The sequence below is a fragment of the Neofelis nebulosa genome, chromosome 13 (assembly GCF_028018385.1).
Source record: "Neofelis nebulosa isolate mNeoNeb1 chromosome 13, mNeoNeb1.pri, whole genome shotgun sequence".
Lineage (NCBI taxonomy): Eukaryota > Metazoa > Chordata > Mammalia > Carnivora > Felidae > Neofelis > Neofelis nebulosa.
In genome coordinates, this window is record NC_080794.1 from 51,243,715 (window position 1) to 51,263,401 (window position 19,687).

Sequence of the window (19,687 nt, forward strand, 5' to 3'; positions counted from 1 at the left end):
ATGGCAACAGAAAATGGTGCGCTGGAAAGCTGGGGGTTTGTGGGGAATGATGGAATTAAGGGAAAAGAAGTTTCGAGGAGGAACGTAGTGTTGCTGCAGTTCAGGGTTACTAAGTCAGTAGAGAGCTGCCTCACAGGGGTCAGGAAGTGCTGTGACACTGTGGAGCCCTCCTTCAGGGCTGTGGCAGAAGCGTCGAGGCTGTTGTCAGAAGAGCAGATATGCTTGAACAGGGACATGTCTCTTCTCTTGCATGTTGCCTTAGGGTCCCAGGCTGCAGAAGCAGGGACTGCTGAGGGTCCTGGAGGAGCTGCCCCGGGGGCCGACCCTTGCTCAGCAGTCACACAGGCCCTCAGATCCTCGAGGACGTCCCAGGGCTCAACCACTGCCCTTCAGACTTCACTCAGCCTCATCTCCATGACCTCCCCGCGCAACCTGCAACCTCAGAAGGCGGCCCTGGCTCCATCATTTGTGGAATTTGACATGTCCGTGGAAGGCTATGGGTACAACACGTTTCCTTATGCTTGGAATGCACTTTATTAATTTCCCAGGGCCCTTGTAACAGCATCAGCTGCTTTCTGTCCTCATGGTGTAAGAGAGAGTGAGGTCCCTGCAGAGGGACAGAGGGGAGATGTCATGGCCAGAAGTTGGTTTGCGGTTCAATGATCTGAGATACTTTTCTGTTTCCAGCTGTTTGTTTATTCCGACTGTGTCTACGGTTATGGGAACCAGCACAGAGTATCTGGTCTCCGGAGGGATCGGGACAGGTAAGTGTTTCTCAGGGGGTTTAGCTTGCTGAGCCGTCCTCACCCTACCCCAGAATAAGTGCTTAGGGAGCCTTGATTTCAGATTCCGCTTGGCATTTCAAGAAAGTGTGAGTCTTTGTTGTTTCTGTATATCTGTAGAGGAGTCATCCTTCTGGTTTGTCATGCCTGTTTTAGGGCGGGAGGATCCTGTTTATTATGTGTCCCAAGGGCCCGTCCCATGCCTCTGCGTAGAGTGGGGACTCAGTGAACACTGATGGGCTCATTCGGTGATTTGATGTCTGAGTCTGCGTTGGATTCATTTTGTCAGCGATTGACAAAAGTCGAAACAAACACCTTACCCCGCCTTAGGACTCTTTCTAGAGAAGAATATAAGTTCTATGTGGATGGCCATCTGATCGACCTGGGCCCTAGCAGGCTTTGTGCACTGCTGTGCTCGGCTAAAAACTGCCTGGGAAGGACAGGGCAAGAACCCGGTGCCGCCCGAGCTAAGCACCCTCAGTTAGAAGAACCTGCGTTTCTCTGGAACGGTGGGCGCTGAGGAGCCATTGCATTCACAGCCCAACATGGGGCACCAAGCCTGATTCTGCTTATTCATGGAGGAGAGTGGGCCTGCTCTGCACTGTAACCCTGTTACAGGGCAGGAGGACGTGGGTTTGGCTACAGTGGAGGCTTCCCCATACAAGGTTCAGCTGAGTAAGGCTGGTGTCCCCTGCCTCTCACAGCACACTGCCCAGCTTTAGATCAACTGACCAGTGGGCCAATGATGACCGATCTCAGGGGTATGAACCCCTTCCCTTGGCAAGGTGGCATGGAATAATAGGTGGGACAGAATTGGAGAGAGGCTTTGGGGATCTACACTCAAGTCCTGGTGGGAATATGCGAGTATGAAAAAGAGGACAAGCTTCTGCGGTGTGGGGTCGACATAAAGTGGGCATGAGTCAGGTGAGGCACAGAGCTGGACACAGTAGGGCCACCTCTGGGCCGATTCAGAGCCACAGTGAGTCTAGACAAGATTCCAAGGCAGAGAAGTTCTAAGGGCATGCTTGTTCTGACTCCAGGTGCTGCCAGATCGTTCCCTCCACTTGGTGGCCTGACCTTCTCCTGCTGGTTCCTGATCAGCAGGCACAGCACAGTCACTGAGGGCCACCCTCTGCGCTTCCTAACCTTGGTGCGTCACCTGGCCAGGACTGAGCAACCCTTCATCTGCTTCTCTGTCAGCCTGTGCCCGGACGACCTCTCCTTAGTTGTGTCTACAGAAGAGAAAGAATTTCAGTCCCTGGGTAAGGCGTTGGGAGCTGTTTTCACCTACACTTGGGGAGAATGGGGCTAATTCAGCAGCTTTTGGCACAAGAGCCCAGTAGCCCAACCGTCCTTTGGTGGCTGGTGGCTGGTCCAGGCTCTGCCATTTAGAGCTCAGCCTGGCTGTCTAAGCTCATCCCTCTGTGATGGCCAGAAATGGCCTGTTCTTCTTGTGTTCCCCAAGAGCGTCACTGTTTCATAGGGAGACACCCCAGGGGTGCCTTGGCATCATGGGCACAGAGCACAACTGCTTATTCCCCCCTCCTTGTTAGGACTCTAGGGCAAATGTGCATGGCTACAGAGGCGGTCTAGTGCGGGGTAGACCGCAAAATCTGACTCCTGGACTTGAATACTACTTGCTCGATGACCCTGGGCAACTTACCTAACCCGTCTGTGCCTCAGGCTGGTGAATGAGAGTCGTGATAGCACCTACCTCCAAGGGTTGTTGTGAAAAACAAAACAAAACAATAACCCCAAAAAACCCGAAGTGACATTTCTAACAGTTCTTAAACCCATGTCTGGCACAAGGCAAGACCTCAAGCAACGGTGGCTGCTGTCGTCATTATTTTATGAGGGGGTCGAGGCCTCCGCACGAGGCCCTGTTCTCCTGGGTTGCTGCAGCATGGCGCCGCATGCCGGGTGTGGTGTTTGTGGTCTCTTGCAGACATCATGGAACCCGAGGATGATCCTGAGCCTTCTGCTGGACGCCAGCTTCGGGTCAGGTGTGGCCAGCTGCTGACTTGTGGTCAGTGGCACCACCTGGCTGTGGTTGTCACCAAGGAAATGAAAAGGAATTGTACCGTTTCCACCTATCTGGATGGACAGATCGTTGGCTCAGCCAAGGTGAGCTAGTTGCCCCGAGCTCCACTTGCCCCACAATGCTTTCCTGGCTGCACCACTCTGGAGTGGCCTCAGGTCAGTTGGTCCTTTTCATTTGGCGAGGGGAGGGTGGGGTCAGTATCTAATGAAACTCGCCTTTGGCGTCCAGTACACTTGGCTGAGCTCATGCATAAGAACAACCCAAAGAAACAATAAAACAAAAATCCTTCAGAAAATGGAATGAAAGCTACACAACCAGAACAGAAGGTGAAACGTGGACATCAGAATAGTCATAAGAGAATATAAATTCCCAGAGTGAATGAGGCTTTTCACAGTTTAAGTTATGGATTCCCTAGGAAAGTCTGCGTGGGGGTCTCAGGTTCTACTTTTCCAAGAAGCTTGGTGGTGAATCTAACACAACTGTCCTTCCACCATACTTGGGAGTCAGGCGCTAGAGCTTGAAAGACACCAATACCTCTTGCCAGATTTACAGCAAGGATGATGAGGAAGAGATGATTCCCTGCACAAAGAAGGCAATGGAATGTGAACACATAGCTGGAGGAAGTATCTTGTCACTGCCATTTAGAGTCACCTGAAGTCCTGAGGCATAAGGCAGAGGAAGCTGGGAGAGGAGGGACATGGCAAGTGTGCTCCAGGACCCACTGTCGGAGATCCCCAAAGAAGTCAGAGAGAGAAGCGCCCAGAAGACAACAAAAGGCAAATGCAGCCAGAGTGGCACCCAGGTTCCAGAGAGAGCATCTCAACCTAGGCTGCATTCTTGAATCACCTGGAAAGTATTTTTAAAGTTCTATTGTGCAGGTTGCTCCTGAGATGAATCATAACAGAATCTCTGGGTGCGGGGTAATTTGGTGATGTTTTCAGAGCCTCTCAGATGATTCTAACATTTAGCCAGAATGGATGATCTTAGATGAATAGGTCTCTCATTTCGATAGTTTGGCATTTGAGGCTCGATAATTCTTTGTTGTAGGGACCCATTCTATGTATAGTATGATACCAGCATCTGTGGCCTCCCTAGATGCCATCGCATCCCTCTCTCCCCAGTTGTGGCCACCAAAACTGTCTCCAGACATTTCCAAATGCCCCCAAATCACCCCATGTTGAGAATCATTAAGGTAGAACAACCTAAATTCAATACAACACCTAAAGATGAATTCGATGCTGTCATCAGGTACAATTGTCTTATCAAATAAAGGCAGTGGTAACCAGAAAGATTCAGCAGGAACATAACAAAAGTAGGTTTTTCAAAACAAGAAGCTACTCTTTTCTCCAATCATTGACAATACCGGCCTTTCTTTCCTTCCTTCCTTCCTCCCCTTCCTTCCTCCCTCACTCCATTCCTCCCTCCCTGCCTCCCTCCCTCCTTCCTTTCCTTCTTTCCTTCATTCTTTCCCTTATTAAATCTTTTTGAGCACGTATTCTGTGTTAGGAACTGTTTTAGATGCCAGGAATTGTCCATGACCACCAATCAGTACCTTCGGGAGTGTGCATATAGTACAAAACAGAAGTTAGATTTATTAAGCTTGATGTAGCAAGACACTCTACTCCCTGGGGTAACAGGGACTTGGAAGGAGCATATATGATTTGCGCTTATTTAAGGTGATTTTGGGGAGGGTTCAAAGAAGTGGAGGTTGGTCTGTTCTCAACCGGGTGCCGTCAGAAAGAGGGAGTTTGATGTCCGTGCATGTTCAGAACTTGTATCCAGGAAGTAGGAATAATGGAGCAGGTTAGAGTTGTTCTTGGAGAGAAAGCTAACTCATGTTAGCCAGGATGAGAAGGGTGGTTACTTTTGTGGTTGCACAGTGTCTTTGTTATTATCTGTTTAGGCATGATTATAGAGGAGGCTTCTCTCCGCCCCAACCTTTTTTTTTTTTTTTTTTTTTTTTTTGCAAAACATGTTGGTATTCTGCCTTGTTTTACAGAATAGGTTGGTATTCTGTGAAATAGTTCATGTACTTTGAGGCTAAAGGCAAGTCCTATTGGTGTTTGCTCGCACCTAGCACAGGGGCAGGCACATGGTAAGCCTGCAATAAATACTTGATGAATTGCATTGCATTTAAGGCCACAAGGAGGAACACGGACTGGATTGATAGCGTAGTTGAGTGACCTGGTACACGGATGAACATCTGGCCTCAAGGGACCACCTAAACCGAAGCCAGTCAGGAGGGAGGTTGGCAGTAGTGTGATGTCATGGGGATATGCCAAAAATACGTGGAGAATGACCAAGCGTTGAGTCAGACAGAGTTGACTTTCCGAGATGATCTCAACAAGTTGGTTCAGGATCAGCAAATGAAATTTAACTGGGGTAAACATGAAGCCTGTGTTTAGATGCAGACATATGCCGGATAAGAATAAGATGGGAGAGCTTAGTTTGGGGATGACCCAGCTTAAGGATTGTTCTCTAATGTTAGAGATTTTGTATTAATTTCTAAGTTCAGCTAAGTTAAATTTGGAAATGTGGGGAGTATTTCAATAGCCTGAACGAGCAAAATGACGTGGGAGCAATTTAAGACATCTTATGTTTATAAATCAATCCGAATGGTGCTGTGAGTAAATGCGCTATGAATTTGGCAAAAATGCAAGCTGGATTGCAGGAGGGGGGCAGAGCTTCAGGTGGGAGAGACAGAAGTTCCTATCTGAAAGGAGGGAAGAGAGGACAGCACAGTGGACTTCACTTTAGGCAAGGCTGGTGGCTGAAAACCTGGTTTGTTTTTGTTTGAAAATCTCATTTAATTGATAGGGAGTAAAAGAATATTTCTGAAATTGTGTGACCTTTCCTTTGAAAAATATGTATTTACATACATATGCATAGATGTGGTGACTTTATAGTCATTATAAAAAATAATATAAACACATTTTGAAATAACTAAAAAATAGAGCAAAGATGAAATATTGCCTGCATTCCTTCTATCTTACCATAGTTTGTAATTTCTTTCAGTCTTTTCCCTTTAAAAAAGTAGTTCAACTTTATTGTGTGGAAAATTTTGTATATTACTTAGCTAGTTTTAACCATTAGTTAAGTCTACTAACATAAGCTTTGAAATGATCATTTTAGGAGTTCCTGGGGGCTTGGCCGGTTAAGCAGCTAACTTTGACTCAGGTCATGATCTCACTGTTTGTGAGTTTGAGCCCTGTGTCAGTCGGGCTCTGTGCTGACAGCTCAAAGCCTGGAGGCTGCTTTAGGTCTTTGTCTCCCTCTCTCTCTTCCCCTTCGAACTTGCGTTCTGTCTCTTTCTCTCTCAAAAGTAAATACTAAAAGACGAAAAAAAATTAAAAAACGCGAAATTATCATTTTAAAATTTGTGATACTCTGTTAACTATTTTTCTTTTCTTTTATTGAAATTTTTATTGAGATAATTGTAGACTAAAATGTTGTTGTAAGACATAATAGCAAGAAATCCTGTGTGCTTTTACCCCTAGTTTTCCCCGAATTTTACCCATTAGTTTTCCCCAAATGGTGGCATTTACAAAACTCTAGAACAATTTCATAACCCAATTTTGCTATTGATACAAACTGCTACTTTATTCAAATTTCCCAGTTTTATTTATACTTGTATATATGCGTATGTGTTCCACACAGGTTTATCACATGTGTAGGTTTTTGCATCCATGACTCGTGCCAAGATTCAGAATGTTTACATCACCACAATGCTCCCTTGTGTTTCCCATTTATAAAAATTATAGCCACTCCCATTCACCCACACCTCTCTCCCCTATCCCTGTCCCTGACCTTGGAAAACAATAATCTAAAATGTTGTCATTTCAAGGATATTATTTTTATGAAACTGTACAGTGTATGATCTTTCAAGGTTGGATTTTTCAATCCACATAATTCTCTGGAAATTCATCCAGATTGTTGCTGTGCACCAATAGTTAATTCCTTTTTATTGCTGAGTAGTTTTTCATGACCTGGATATATAACCATTCACCGATTGAAGGACATCTGGGCCGTTTCCAGTTTGGGGATATTACAAATAATGACGCTATGAACATTTTTTCCTTTTTTTGTTTTTTATCTTTGTTTGTTTGTTTGCTTTGCTATGAAGATTTGTATACAGGTTCTTGTGTGAACTTAAGTCCATATTTCTCTGGGATAAATGCCTAAGAGTTCAGTTGCTGGGTCATAGGTAATTGTGTGTTTACTTTTTATAAGAAATGACCAAACGATTTTCCCAGAGTGACTGTACCATTTTACATTTCCCACCAGCAATGGATTAACAATCTGGTTTCTCTGTATTTGCAGTGGTCACTGGTTTTCATATTAGCCACTCTGATAGGTGCATAGTGATGTTGTGTTTTTAATTTGCACTCCTTTCATGGCTAATGAGATTACAAATCTTCTCAAGCACTTATTTGCCATTTATGTAACCTCTTAAGTGATGTCTGCCCATGTTCTGTGTCCATTTTCTAATTGGGTTGTTTTTTTCCTCTGGGGTTTTAGAGGTTTTTGATATATTCTAGATACTAGCCCTTCGATGTATGATTTGCAAAGAATTTCTCCTAGTCTGTAGCTTGTCTTCCATCTTCTTTCCCATAGGAGTTTGCAGAACAAAAGTTTTTATTTTGATGAAGGATTCATCAAATTTTCCTCTTATGACTGCAAAGTTTAGGTTGAAGTTCACTTCTTTGCCTATGGATGCCCAGTTATTCCAGCAACGTTGGTTGAAGAGGCTATCCTTCTTCCATTAAATTGCTTTTGAAACTTCATCAAAAATCAGTTGGGCACATTTGTCTGGGTGTATTTCCAGATTCTATATTCTGTTCTACTGATCTATGTGACTAGAACTCTACCGATACCACACTATCTTAATTATTATAGCTATGTAATAAGCTAGCCTGTGTAATAATATTGGTTAGAGTGGTGTCTCCCACTTAATTTTTCTCTTTCAAGAAAGATGATCAAAAACATTGTTAATTTTTGAAAAAGAAGAATTAAGCTATTTGTTTAAGCTATTCTAGGGCTTGTGTCTTCAGATACAAATTTTAGAATTAACTTGTCTGTGTCAACAAAAAACCTTCTGCCATTTTGATGGGAACTGAATTATATCTATAGATCATTTTGGGGAGAAATGATATCTTCCCTGTGTTGAGTTTTGCTATCCAGAAACATGGTATGTCTCTCCATTTACATAGGTCTTCTTTGATTTCTTTCATCATCCTTTTTGAATTTTTAGCATATAGAATCCATACATGTTTTCTTAAATATTTCATTTTCTTTTGCGCAGTTGTAAATGATAGTGTTTTTAATTTTAGTCTCTTCATGTTCATTGTTGGCCTGTAGAATGTGATTGACTTTTGTGTGTTTATCATCTATCCTGTGACCTTGCTGAACTCACTTACTAGTTCTAGGCATTTTTTTTGTAGGTTCTTTGGAATTTTCCACATGGACATGTCATCTGCAAATAGAGATAATTTTATTTCTTCCTTTCCAATTGGATATGTCTATAATTATTTTAGTACATAAAACTTAATGAATGTGCCAATACTGGACATTTGGGTTCTTAGTGGAATGACTGGAACAAAAAAGATAAACATTTTAGTGTCTCTTAATATTCCTTATCAAATTTGTCTCCAAAATCACAGTGTCAGTTTTTTACTCCCACCAGCATTTTGTAAGCTGTTTTCCTGCACTGTTTCTCAGCTTTGAGAGTGAGATTTTAATGCTTGTAGATATAATAAGCTTTTACTTTGAGAGAAGAAGGTATATCATTTTATCTCCATAGGTGTTTATTTGATTAATTCTGAGGTTAAATCTCTCCCTTTCTCCCTTTTAATTTTAACAGATGTTGTACATCCAGGCCTTGCCAGGGCCTTTCCTTTCAATGGATCCATCTTCATTTGTGGATGTTTATGGATATATCTCTACCCCTCGAGTTTGGAAACAAAAGTCATCATTAATATGGCGTCTTGGCCCTACATACCTCTTTGAAGAAGCCATCTCAGTGGACACTCTGGAAGTTATTAACAAACTTGGCCCAAGATACTGTGGTAACTTCCAAGCTGTGCATGCCCAAGGTATGAAGTGTTTTGATTTATAATGATCTTGCTGATATTATTTTATTAAATGGACATCCAGTTATTTATAGCATATTTATAAAAAATAAACTCAGTGTAGGTCAGTCATTAGGGAAGACCTCTGTAATTGAATTATTATAAATTTACAACCCAACAGAAAATGTCACAGAAAAGGAAGTGACAATATCCTTTGGATTTCAACTCTGAAGCACATAATGGAGGAGAATAGGTAGGCAATACCATCAGCAAAGAAAGAGAGGAGAGAATGAGATAAATAAGTTGCATTCCTTTTAATGAAGAAGCTTTTTAACTAAAGCATACTGTTGTCTTCAATTATTAAACAGGCAGACAAACACATCCACATTTTCATTATTGATTGCTGGCTGTTCAAGCAGGGAGTACTGCTCTCTGTGCTCTGTTAAGTCAAGGGGGTCAGCTCCCATCTGGGAAGAATGATGAATGAATTTATGTACAGAAGCCTTGTGCGTTGTGAAGGGTGATTGAACACTGTTGAGTGTTTCTGTCTCCAGGACCCATGTCTTCTTCAAGCTTCCATTTCCTATGGCAAATGGTACTGGCCAGAGCCATGCGATGAGGTCAAGTCTAGAGCCAAAATTTTGCTGACTGGTTACTCAGACCACACAGCTCTAGGACCATGTGTGGTTCTCCTTGACCCAGGGACCAAGGTGCTCATTCCAAGTGGAATGTTCGCCACGGCATGTAGCTCATCAAAAATTTTAGGGCTTTCAGCCCAGCAGATTTCTTTTTCTTTTCTTTTTAAATATTTATTTATTTATTTTGAGAGAGAGAAAGAGAGAGAAAGTGGGGGAAAGGGAAAAGGGAAAGAGAGATTCCCAAGCAGGCTCTGCAGAGCCTGATGCAGGGCTCCATCCCATGAACCGTGAGATCATGACCTGAGCCAAAAACCAAGAGCTGGACACTTAACCGACTGAGCCACTTTGGTGTCCCCATTTTTTTTTTGTAAGTCAGCTTTCTTATCACTTAGCATTTTGGTTTTGGGGAGTGAGGTTATAGCATATCCTTGGTAGATGTCTCAAGCTCAAGGTGATTTCACACCTTGAATGCCTCTATTTTATAGTAGGGTTAATCTTATGAGATTTGTCCACAGTTTTCTATAAGTGTCAGAGAAGCACAGGTAGGGACCAACATGTGATATAAACATACAACATGCAAACATACAACGTAACAACATAAAATAGTCCCTCAATGATGACTTCACCATATAGCCATAGATATTTATTTTCCTGAGGTTGTACTTTCTTTTCCGTAAAGTGAGAGTAGAGATGATCAAAGATGTGTTGTTTTAGGAGAGGACCTTGATACAGAAGCGATGCCCCTGGTTGCAGAGGAAAGGGTTTCCTTTGGCCTTCACATAGCCAGCTCCTCCATCACCAGTGTTACGGACATCAGAAACACTTACAATGAGGTGGACAGCCGCCTGATTGCCAAGGAGGTACGACTTCTGCCTTCACCTGTTGCCCCCTTTTGGAATCCTGATCTCCTGGTTTGCTTCAGTTTTCAGCGCTTAAGTGAACACTGACTCGTGTTGGCACATGTGTAGACAGATACGCACAGGCACGCTTCCCATTTCGTTTGTTAAAATATCATATGCCTCTCCACCCATTAGCATCCCCCGAGACTAAACCTTTCGTTTATAATTGCTCAGAGAAGAAAGTCGGCATTCTTTATTCTTCACTGTAGAGCAGGAACAAGTGGAATTTGAAAAACCTTTGTGACACTGAAAACACGATTGAGCTTCCCTTTTCCGGATGCAACTGACCACGCCCCCCAACCCCCAACACTGCAAAATGTTCTGTGAGTTGCCATGTGTATTTTAAACAGCAAACTTGCAAAACAGCAAGCCGACATGTTTGTAGATGAAGATGCCATTAGATGAACTATTTCCTAATGCCGGCACGGAGCGCTCTTTTGCTTAATGCTGAGAAATTTGAGCTGATTTGTTGACATTCTCTCCACCCTCACAGAAAGAAGGCCATCTCCCTTTACTGAAAGGAGAGATCAGGGATTAGGTCTGTTGAGCACACAGCTGTGCCTTCCCCACACAGTACCCCAGATTCCCATCCGCCTGGCCCTCTGAGACTAGTGAAGCCAGGGCGGGCCGAGACTGGACAATGTGGACTGGGAAGGAGGCAGCCCGGCCTTCGTGGCACTGTTCCACCTCCACATGTCCCTGGGCCCACCTTGCCCTCATGGGCTCTTTACTGTGACATGTGGGATATCGTTGGCACAACAGCATAGCCAAAGCTACTCCTGCATGATTAAGGCACAACTGGGAGGCAGGACACGGGAACCTGAAGTTCGGCTTCAGTCTCCCTGACGTTGGTTCATTTATTATTTATTCACCGACCTTCACTTACTGAGTGCCAACTCTGGACCAGGTCTCGGGTGCCTCCCCTCCAGGACCTCATGAACAAAACCTCTTCCATTTCAGGAAAGTTTCTTGGGACTAATTGTTGCCAATTTCTCTAGATGAACATTTCATCCCGTGACAATGCCATGCCTGTGTTCTTGCTAAGAAATTGTGCTGGGCACCTGTCAGGTTCTCTTCGAACCGTTGGAGCTGTGGCTGTGGGCCAATTAGGTAGGTCAGGCCTTGAGCTTTTATTACTATTTGGGAAGATGGGTGTGTGGCTGTCATTGCTCGTGCAGCCTAGAAGTCTGAGTGGCCATCCAGGGAGGGTGAGAGTTGGAGAGTCAGCCCTGTCAGAGAGCTGGCCTTCCACATCACATAGAAGCCAGTTCACCTTGCTGTATCTGGCAGGTGTTAATGAACTCAGCTACTAACCAGGCTGACATCTATGCACAACGGAACCTATCTAGTGGGCACAGTGGGGTCTTTTGACAGAAGTAATGGTTGTGGTTGTTTGGGTAAAAACAACAGTCAGTTACTACTGGTTGCCAGGAGCAAAGCAGGGGGTTAGTGAAGGTCCAATCTCATAGGATCTAGAGAGCAGACAAAAGCCACAGGTTGTCAGAGCAACCAGTGGATTGAGGCTCAGAGGGCATGTGACTCATCCAGCACGCTGGACTGCGACAGAGGCAGTGATCTGAAATCCCGTGGGCTGTTTCAGCCTTCTGGTGACCCAGGAAGAACTTAGTGCAGGATCTCTCAGTGAGCTAAGACTGACAAACGTCCCATCCTTCCTCCCAGCCTGTCCCGTGTGCACGAGCCCTTCTGCTGTGAAGGGACACTGGCAGCTCTTGCCCTTGCAGGCTTCCAGGGGACTTGCCATAACCCCGAAGCTGCGATCTATTGATGGAATGTCTCTTTGTCCCACACAGGTGTAAGGGTGTTCCACTCCATCCCAGCAGCCAGCAGTCTGGACTTCATTGGTGGGCCCGCCATCCTCCTGGGCCTCATTTCCTTAGCGACGGATGACCACACCATGTATGCGGCCGTGAAAGTCCTGCACTCTGTCCTGACCAGCAATGCCATGTGTGACCGTCTGATGCAGCACATCTCTGGGTACCAGGTAATCCAACCTCCCATGTGGGCTGTCATTCCCAGGGAGCAGGGAAGAGCTTCACTGGCCTTAGTGGACCTTTCCTCCATGGCAACTTCTAGAGAAGGGAAGCCAAGAGGGAAGGGTCTTGAGACTAGTGTCGCCACAGCAGAAGGCCAAACAATGGCCAGGCAGAGAAGGGCTCTGATCAGAATAGGGATGTTCATTTGTATACCTGTACCTTTCACTGAATTCAAGAATCACTTGTGGTCCACCCACTTTGCACCTAACACAATGGCTAGGAGCCCAGGTGGAGGAACCAGGTGCTGGGTTTGAATCTTACCTCTTACTCAAACTTGCTATTTAACCTTGGATGAGTTACTTACTTACTCTCTCTGCCTCAGTTTCCTTACTTGTATGATATGGACTATCATACCTCCTACATCATGAGATTGTAGTGAAGGACTAGGTGTTTAATTCAAGCAGGCTCTGGACTGACAGCAGCAAGCTCGACGTGGGGCTTGACACATAAACCTTGAGATCACGACCTAAGCTGAAGCTGGATGCTCAACTGACTGAGCCACCCAGACGCCCGGGTCTGCAGTCTCTTTTAAAAGGGCACCAGTCCCATTCACAAAGGTTCTATCCTCATGACTGAATCACCTCTCACGGGCTCCACCTCTCCTAATCCATCATATTGGGGATTAGGTTTCAACACATGAAAGTTTTCTTTTTTTTTGGGGGGGGGACAAAAACATTCAGTCTGTAGCACTGTCTAAGAAGGTGGACAAAAAAGCATGTTATTGTGAGACAAAAATTCCCAAAGACTTTATATGAGTAAAGAACCCACCAGATTCACAGATTTATTGTACCTTTACAAATGAAGACAGAAGAGGGAAATTTAAAACGCTTCTCATGTTTTACAAAAGAAATATTGCAAATATTTATGTCTTCGGGGCATATCAGAAAGAAGGGCTGGACAGCGGTAGGGCAGGCGGGAAATGACAGGTTTGAGTAAAGCAACAAGATTACTGTTATTATTATCATTTGCCTTCTCTGACTACTCTTTATAAAGAGAATCTCCATCCTATCCCATCTCTTTCCAGACACCTTTTCTTGCTTTCTGTTTCTTCATAACCTGCATGGCCAGTTGGTAGGATCTCTATATACTTGTCATGTGTGTGGTCTGTTTTGTCCCCCGAGCCCCCTAGGGAGATGTCCCATGAGAGCAGGACAGGTCTGCTTGTCCACCCTAAAAGTGGGTGCAACACAGCAGTTGCTCAACAAGGTTTTATGGAATGACTCAGTGAATGCAAACAAGGGTCTTCAATTAAATGGCCTGCCTAAGAGTAAATTTAATTACTTTTAGACTTTTACTTTATTCATTTGCTGGTTTTCTGATTGGACCTAAGAGCACGAGAGCCTGAAGCTCTCTATATGTTATTTCTATCCAGACTTGTGTATCATCCTCTTCTCAAATGAGGTGGCATCCAGGCAAGTTTTATAAGCTGGATTTTCATAGCGTGGTAAAGAAGGACAGTGTTCTAGACTAACATTAAGAATACTTAAGGGATCCTGGGGCTCCTGGGTGGCTTAGTCGGTTGAGCGACCGACTTCGGCTCAAGTCATGATCTCACGGTTTGTGGGTTCGAGCCCCGCGTTGGGCTCTGTGCTGACGGCTCAGAGCCTGGAGCCTGCTTCAGATTCTGTGTCTCCCTCTCTCTCTCTGCCCCTCCCCGACTCATGCTCTGTCTCTCTCTGTCTCAGAAATAAACATTAAAAAAAAATAAAAAAAAAACACTTAAGGGATCCTGTTCAGTGTCCTCCATGTGGAGGGGAGGAAGGACAATGATGGGTCTGTGCACAATAACCTGGATGGAGAGACAGACAATGACCAGAACTCTGCTACTCTAAGGGGCGTGGATTTTATCTTGGAAGGGATGAGCAATCATAAGAAGGCTTGGAACAGGGAAATGGAAGGATTCATGCTTTAGAATGACCTCTGAAACCACAAAGGAAGATGGGCCAGAAGGGTGAGATTTGAACAGGGGACTGAGAGAGAGTCCAGCATGCTATGAGACTACATTCCTGGCCTGGAAAGATTTGGGATCTTTGTGGGAAGGGTGGGCAGATAGCACTGGAAAGCAGCCAGTTCTGTGTGTCCAGAGTGCTGCAGACAGGAAGGAAAGAAGATATATGGGACATGCTAAATCTGAAATGTCTGTGCGACATCAAAGGTCAAATGTCACGTGGGACAGATAACTCTGGAGCTTAGAGGGGCAAGCTGGGCTGCAGGTATAAATGTGAGAGTCATCAATACCATCATGATGATATTTCAGACAAGGGCATTCAAGAAATGGCCAAAGAGAAGGAGTAGGAAGAGAAGAGAGGAGAGCTGAGGAGGAAGCAATAAGGATCTAGCCACATACAGGCTGAAAATATGATCAAAACCCAACAAAGGAGATTGAGAAGCAGAGGGGAGAGAAATTGAAGAAAGTGTTGTTGAAGAATCTGAAAGAAGGCAGTATTTCAAGAAGGCGGGTGGGATCAAACAATACTAAATGCTGATAAATAACAAAGCAAATGAGGACAGAGATGTGCCTGTTGGATTTGGCACCTGGAAGTCACTGGTGACCTTTCCAAGACGATTGGATAGGTAGAAGCAATAGCCATTTGAAGAGGGTTGAAGACAGAGGGTGAAGTGAGGACATGGGGCCAGAGTGTGCCTATTAATGCCTTCTGGAAGTTTACCTACAAAGAGGAGTAGAGAAATGGAGTCCAAACTAGAAGGATTAGGAGTCAAGAGAGGGTTCTTTTTAAGATGAGAAATACTATAGCATTTTTGTCAGTGGGAGGAAGTGACAGAAGAGAAAAAGAAAGAGATGGATGAAGCTAGGAGAGAAGAACTATCCCATGGAGCCATGTTCTTGAGGAGGTGAGGGGTGGGTTCCAGAAGCTCTGCAGATGGAGACCCTGCTTATGACCAGAAAGATGCAACACAGGCCCATGTAGATCTGGTGTGGGCAGACGAGAGCGTTCATGTCTGATGGGTTCTGTCTTCTCAACAGACAAGGTTGGGGAAAGAGGAGAAGAGTTGAAATTCTCATCTTTGGCATGAAGAACACCAGCTTCCTAGAAAAACAGAGTTGGCCACCAGGCTAAATGAGGGCTACTTTGGCATTTGACACTGTGACTGCAAGCGAAACCAGTCAGCATGCATGTGTGATTTTTCTCAATCTTCAGCCATCCTAATTATGTCTTGGTGGGGGAGTGGGGAGTGATCAGATTTCAGATATATCCAAGAAGTGGCTGGAGCAATCTGGAAAGATATTGAGTATTCACTAATCACAGCTGCCTTTAGCAGCTGGGCTACTATAACAGAATATCACAGACTGGGTGGCTTATAAACAACAGAAAGTTATTTCTCACAGTTCTGGAGACTGGGGAAATCCAAGATCAGGGTTCCAGCATCGTCCGGTTGGGTGAGGGCCCTCCTCTGGATTGCAGATAGCCAACTTCTCATTGATCCTCACATGGGAAAGACCAGAGAGAGGAGGCAAGCTCTCTTGTGACTCTTACAAGGGCACTAATCCCACCATAAGGCTCCACCTTCATGACCCCCTCTAATCCTAATTACCTCCCGTAGGACCCACCTCCAGATCACATTTCACTGTGGGAAAGTATTTCAACACATGAATTTGGGGAGGACACAAATGTGCAGTTTAGAACAGCAAGCAAGACTTTCTTTAGAGATGATGTCTGGCAGGACAGGGCTGGGCAGTGTCAGATCCAGGCTTAGGAACTGAGCTGTGGATGAGAACCCAGATGCCAGGAGATGGCTAGGCAGCCTGACTTTTGTGTGACTGAGGTCAACAGAGACACGAGTCTAGGTAAGATCCATCTCATTAGTCTCTGAGGTGGGTATGGGCCACGGGGACCCCATCACCTCTGTCCTCGTACGGAAGTTTGCATGTGGCTGATTCCCTGGGCCTGGCACAGTAAGTAGAAAGGTCCATCGAGTGGCTGCAGCCTGAAGTGATGGTGCAGCTGAGCTCATGGGGAGGCGTGGCTTCCTGGTGACACGCCAACGTTTGTGGGATGGCTATGAATGCACGATCCAGTAAAGGAAAATGAAAAAGAACACTCAGAAATGTAGGAGGAAACCAAGAGAGAGTAGCATTCTGCGAACACGGGAGGAGATTTTCGGGAAGAAGCAGGGGGTCCCTAGTGAGAGGTCAAGTCACACGAGTACAGGAAAGTGGACACTGGTGGGGAAGCCGCCACAAATTTGGTGTGTGTTTTTCTTCTGGGATCGTGGGGACGAGGGAGGTGGCACCAGAGAGCAGAGGGCTTTCGGCCTGGGTTGACCACACGTGCTGGTGGGAACAAGCAGGGACGGAGAAAGAGTTCTAGTGATGCACTCACAAGGAAACCGCTTTGTGTTTTCACTTGTTCAGATAATGGCTTTTCTCCTGAGGAAAAAGACCTCTCTCCTAAACCAGCGAAGTTTTCAGCTCATCCTCTCCATTGCCGGCACTGCAGAACTGGGCTTCGGCTCCTCTCTTGTCACCAATGTTGGTGTCTTTCAACACATCCTCTGCAATTTTGAGGTAAACTGGAGACTGAAGGAGTGGGTGTGTGTGATGGGAAAGAAAGTCTGGTGCTTCCTCTAAACTCAGCAGCTCAGCTTCCTCAATAGTCAAGAGGGTCGTGAGAAGGTTTGGAGCCCAGAGGCCCTTTTTATAATTAAATCCTACCACCCATGGGCTGTGCGGCCTTGGGCAAGTCTCTTGATTTCTCTGAGTTCTAGTCTTCTAGTGTGTGAAATGGAGACCATCATCTCTCCCTCACAGGCTGGTGTGGGGGTCAAACCAGATAGTATCTGGGTAAGGGCCTTAAAACCGTAGGTTTAAAAAATATATACCCCTAGTTCCGTTGAATGGTGCTTTGCTGTTGACAAATGTTCCTTGCAAGGGCTGACTGAGAGACCCTGAGGGTAGGCCTGAGGCTAACAGAGGAGGACTGCACAGAACTTTGGGTGGATTGCTCCATTCACAAGACTATTTACTAAGTGCCCACTGGGGTCAGGCATTAGCCATGTCCTGGAGATGTGGTGATAACCAGGATCCAGCCTCTTCACCCAGCCACCTGGGCCCAGGACATAACCAAGTTGACACTACGCTGTGCTAGGTGCCACAGAGAGACAGGCACAGGGCATTTGGGGAGTGGGGTGAGAGCACAGCCAATTCAGATTTCCCGTTCAGGGACTCTGGGGCTGAGTCTGGCAGAGTGCATTCAGTGGGGAATGTTCCAGGTGGAGTGGGCACTATTTGCACACAGGAGGGATGAGAAACAACCACGGGGATTTGAAAGCAAGTGGCTTGGAGGGTCCCTGGAGGGCTATTTGTTGCAAGGAGAGGTGAGGCCGGAGGGGGAGACAAGACAGGCTGGAGATGCTAGGCTGTAGGACATGCGCTTTAGCCAATCCATGCTGGAGTCTGTGGAAGTATTTTAAAAATGGATATTTTTAAGCTAAAATAATGATATGCTTATTGTAGAATACTTAAAATTACAGAGAAGTAGGGTGGGGGAGGAAGCTCCCGTTTCTGAGACCCAGATGGCCTTTGCCAACTTTTAAGGCATTGCTTTTTTGTACTTCCTATGCACAATATACATGTATTTTCACATCATAGTCACGATCATAGTGTAGATATTATTTTAAGTCCCGCCTTTCCTCACATAATATGGACATTAAAAGCATTTATTATGGACTCTCCCCCCCCCCCCCCCGCCCTTTTTTGTTTTGGTTAAAACACTTTTAGTGAAAAGGGAAAGACACTGATGTCCCGCGTGTCTGCTGTTCACATTTTACAATATTAGGACGCTCTGGAGCCTACAGCCTTGGAGGAGACACCATCATTCAAGTCTAGCACAGTCCTCACTCTCCTCCTCAGAACTCCTGTTCCAAATGATCCTGTGTTAAGAGTAAATATTACAGCTCATTACAAGATGGAGAGACAGGGACAACACCACCTATAGCTCACCGCCCAAAGTCTGGGACTCTAAGAACCAGACAGTGGCAAAGACATAAGCCCTGGGCCACGGACAGGCAAATGGGGAGGAAATAGGTCTTGAGAAAGGAAGATGAGGAACATACGAGGAGCCAGGGAATAAAATTAGAGGCACACTAGTGCTAGGAAGTCCCCTAAGACCTGTGCTGCATTGCTGCACACCCAGTCACTGAAAGTCCAAAAGAATATTTGTGAGACCCATCCAGTCAAGAACTCGAGGTCCGCTCCCTCACGTCATGCCCCTTTCATAGTCTCATAGGCTCCCAGCAAGCCCTATGCTTTAGCAACACTTTTCAACTCTCCATCATTACTCCTTCAATGACCCTCACCAATAATGCTTGTTAAACATGTGAACTTCACATTTAAAAACATTTATTTTGTACTTTTGCAAGTATTGTTCTGAATCAGAATAGTATCTGTCTTATAGCAAATTCCTGGTTTCTTCACTATCCCCCTATTGTCAAAGTCTTAGATTATTCTGCTATGTTATTCGTATATGAATAAATGTCACTGTAGATGGCACTTTTGTGCACACAGTTCCCTTGGTTTAAAAACCATTTCCTTTGAGTAAATGATCAAAGTTGAATTATTAGGCTTTATGAGCAATTTTCAGACTATTGATATGTTTTGCTAAATTGCTGATATCCAAGGATGTTAACTAAAATACCACACGACAGAGTTTTATTTTAAGCCTATTACTCTGGTGGCAGGAGTCCCAGGCAGGGAGAGTGGGTCGTGAGATTGCTACAGAAATCCAGGTGAAAAATTTTGAAACCTAAATTTTGGCAAAGGCAGTGGGATAAGGAGGAGGATTAATGAGGCTCCTCATTCATATTAGAAGTGGTATAGAGCTGAATGGAAGGGATACTGTGTATAACACAGTATAAAAAAGTACTGTGCATTGTGCGGGGCTGGTGAAAGCTGGATTTGGAGAAAAAATGATAAACGTCAATGTATATATTGGAAAAAAGAACACTTGAAAGTAATGAACAGAACCTTTAGATCAAGAAGATAGGATGACCAAACAAAAAGAAAAACACAAAAACCCTAAATAAAAACAAAAAAACCCCAAAAACAAACAAAAACAAAATTCAGAGGAAGAAGGAGGGAAAAAAGAGATGAGAACATTAATTAAGTAGGAAAGAAACGAACATAGAAATGTCAGCAAGGCCAATAACTGGTTCTCATATCACAGACAAACTTGTTGAGATTGGCC

At 44.9% G+C, this 19,687-nt stretch overlaps 1 protein-coding gene across 7 annotated transcripts in view; it reads left to right on the plus strand.

The window, feature by feature from the left end:
• WDFY4 (WDFY family member 4) overlaps positions 1 to 19,687 on the plus strand; it is a 297,907-nt gene that overhangs the window by 99,866 nt on the left and 178,354 nt on the right. For all 7 annotated transcript variants that reach the window (XM_058696988.1, XM_058696987.1, XM_058696986.1 and 4 more), the window contains 9 exons: positions 263 to 500; positions 688 to 764; positions 1,823 to 2,044; positions 2,728 to 2,906; positions 8,684 to 8,915; positions 10,244 to 10,389; positions 11,427 to 11,538; positions 12,240 to 12,430; positions 16,858 to 17,010. In XM_058696988.1, the coding sequence (XP_058552971.1) occupies positions 263 to 500; positions 688 to 764; positions 1,823 to 2,044; positions 2,728 to 2,906; positions 8,684 to 8,915; positions 10,244 to 10,389; positions 11,427 to 11,538; positions 12,240 to 12,430; positions 16,858 to 17,010 (1,550 nt within the window). The remainder of the gene's footprint in view (positions 1 to 262; positions 501 to 687; positions 765 to 1,822; positions 2,045 to 2,727; positions 2,907 to 8,683; positions 8,916 to 10,243; positions 10,390 to 11,426; positions 11,539 to 12,239; positions 12,431 to 16,857; positions 17,011 to 19,687) is intronic.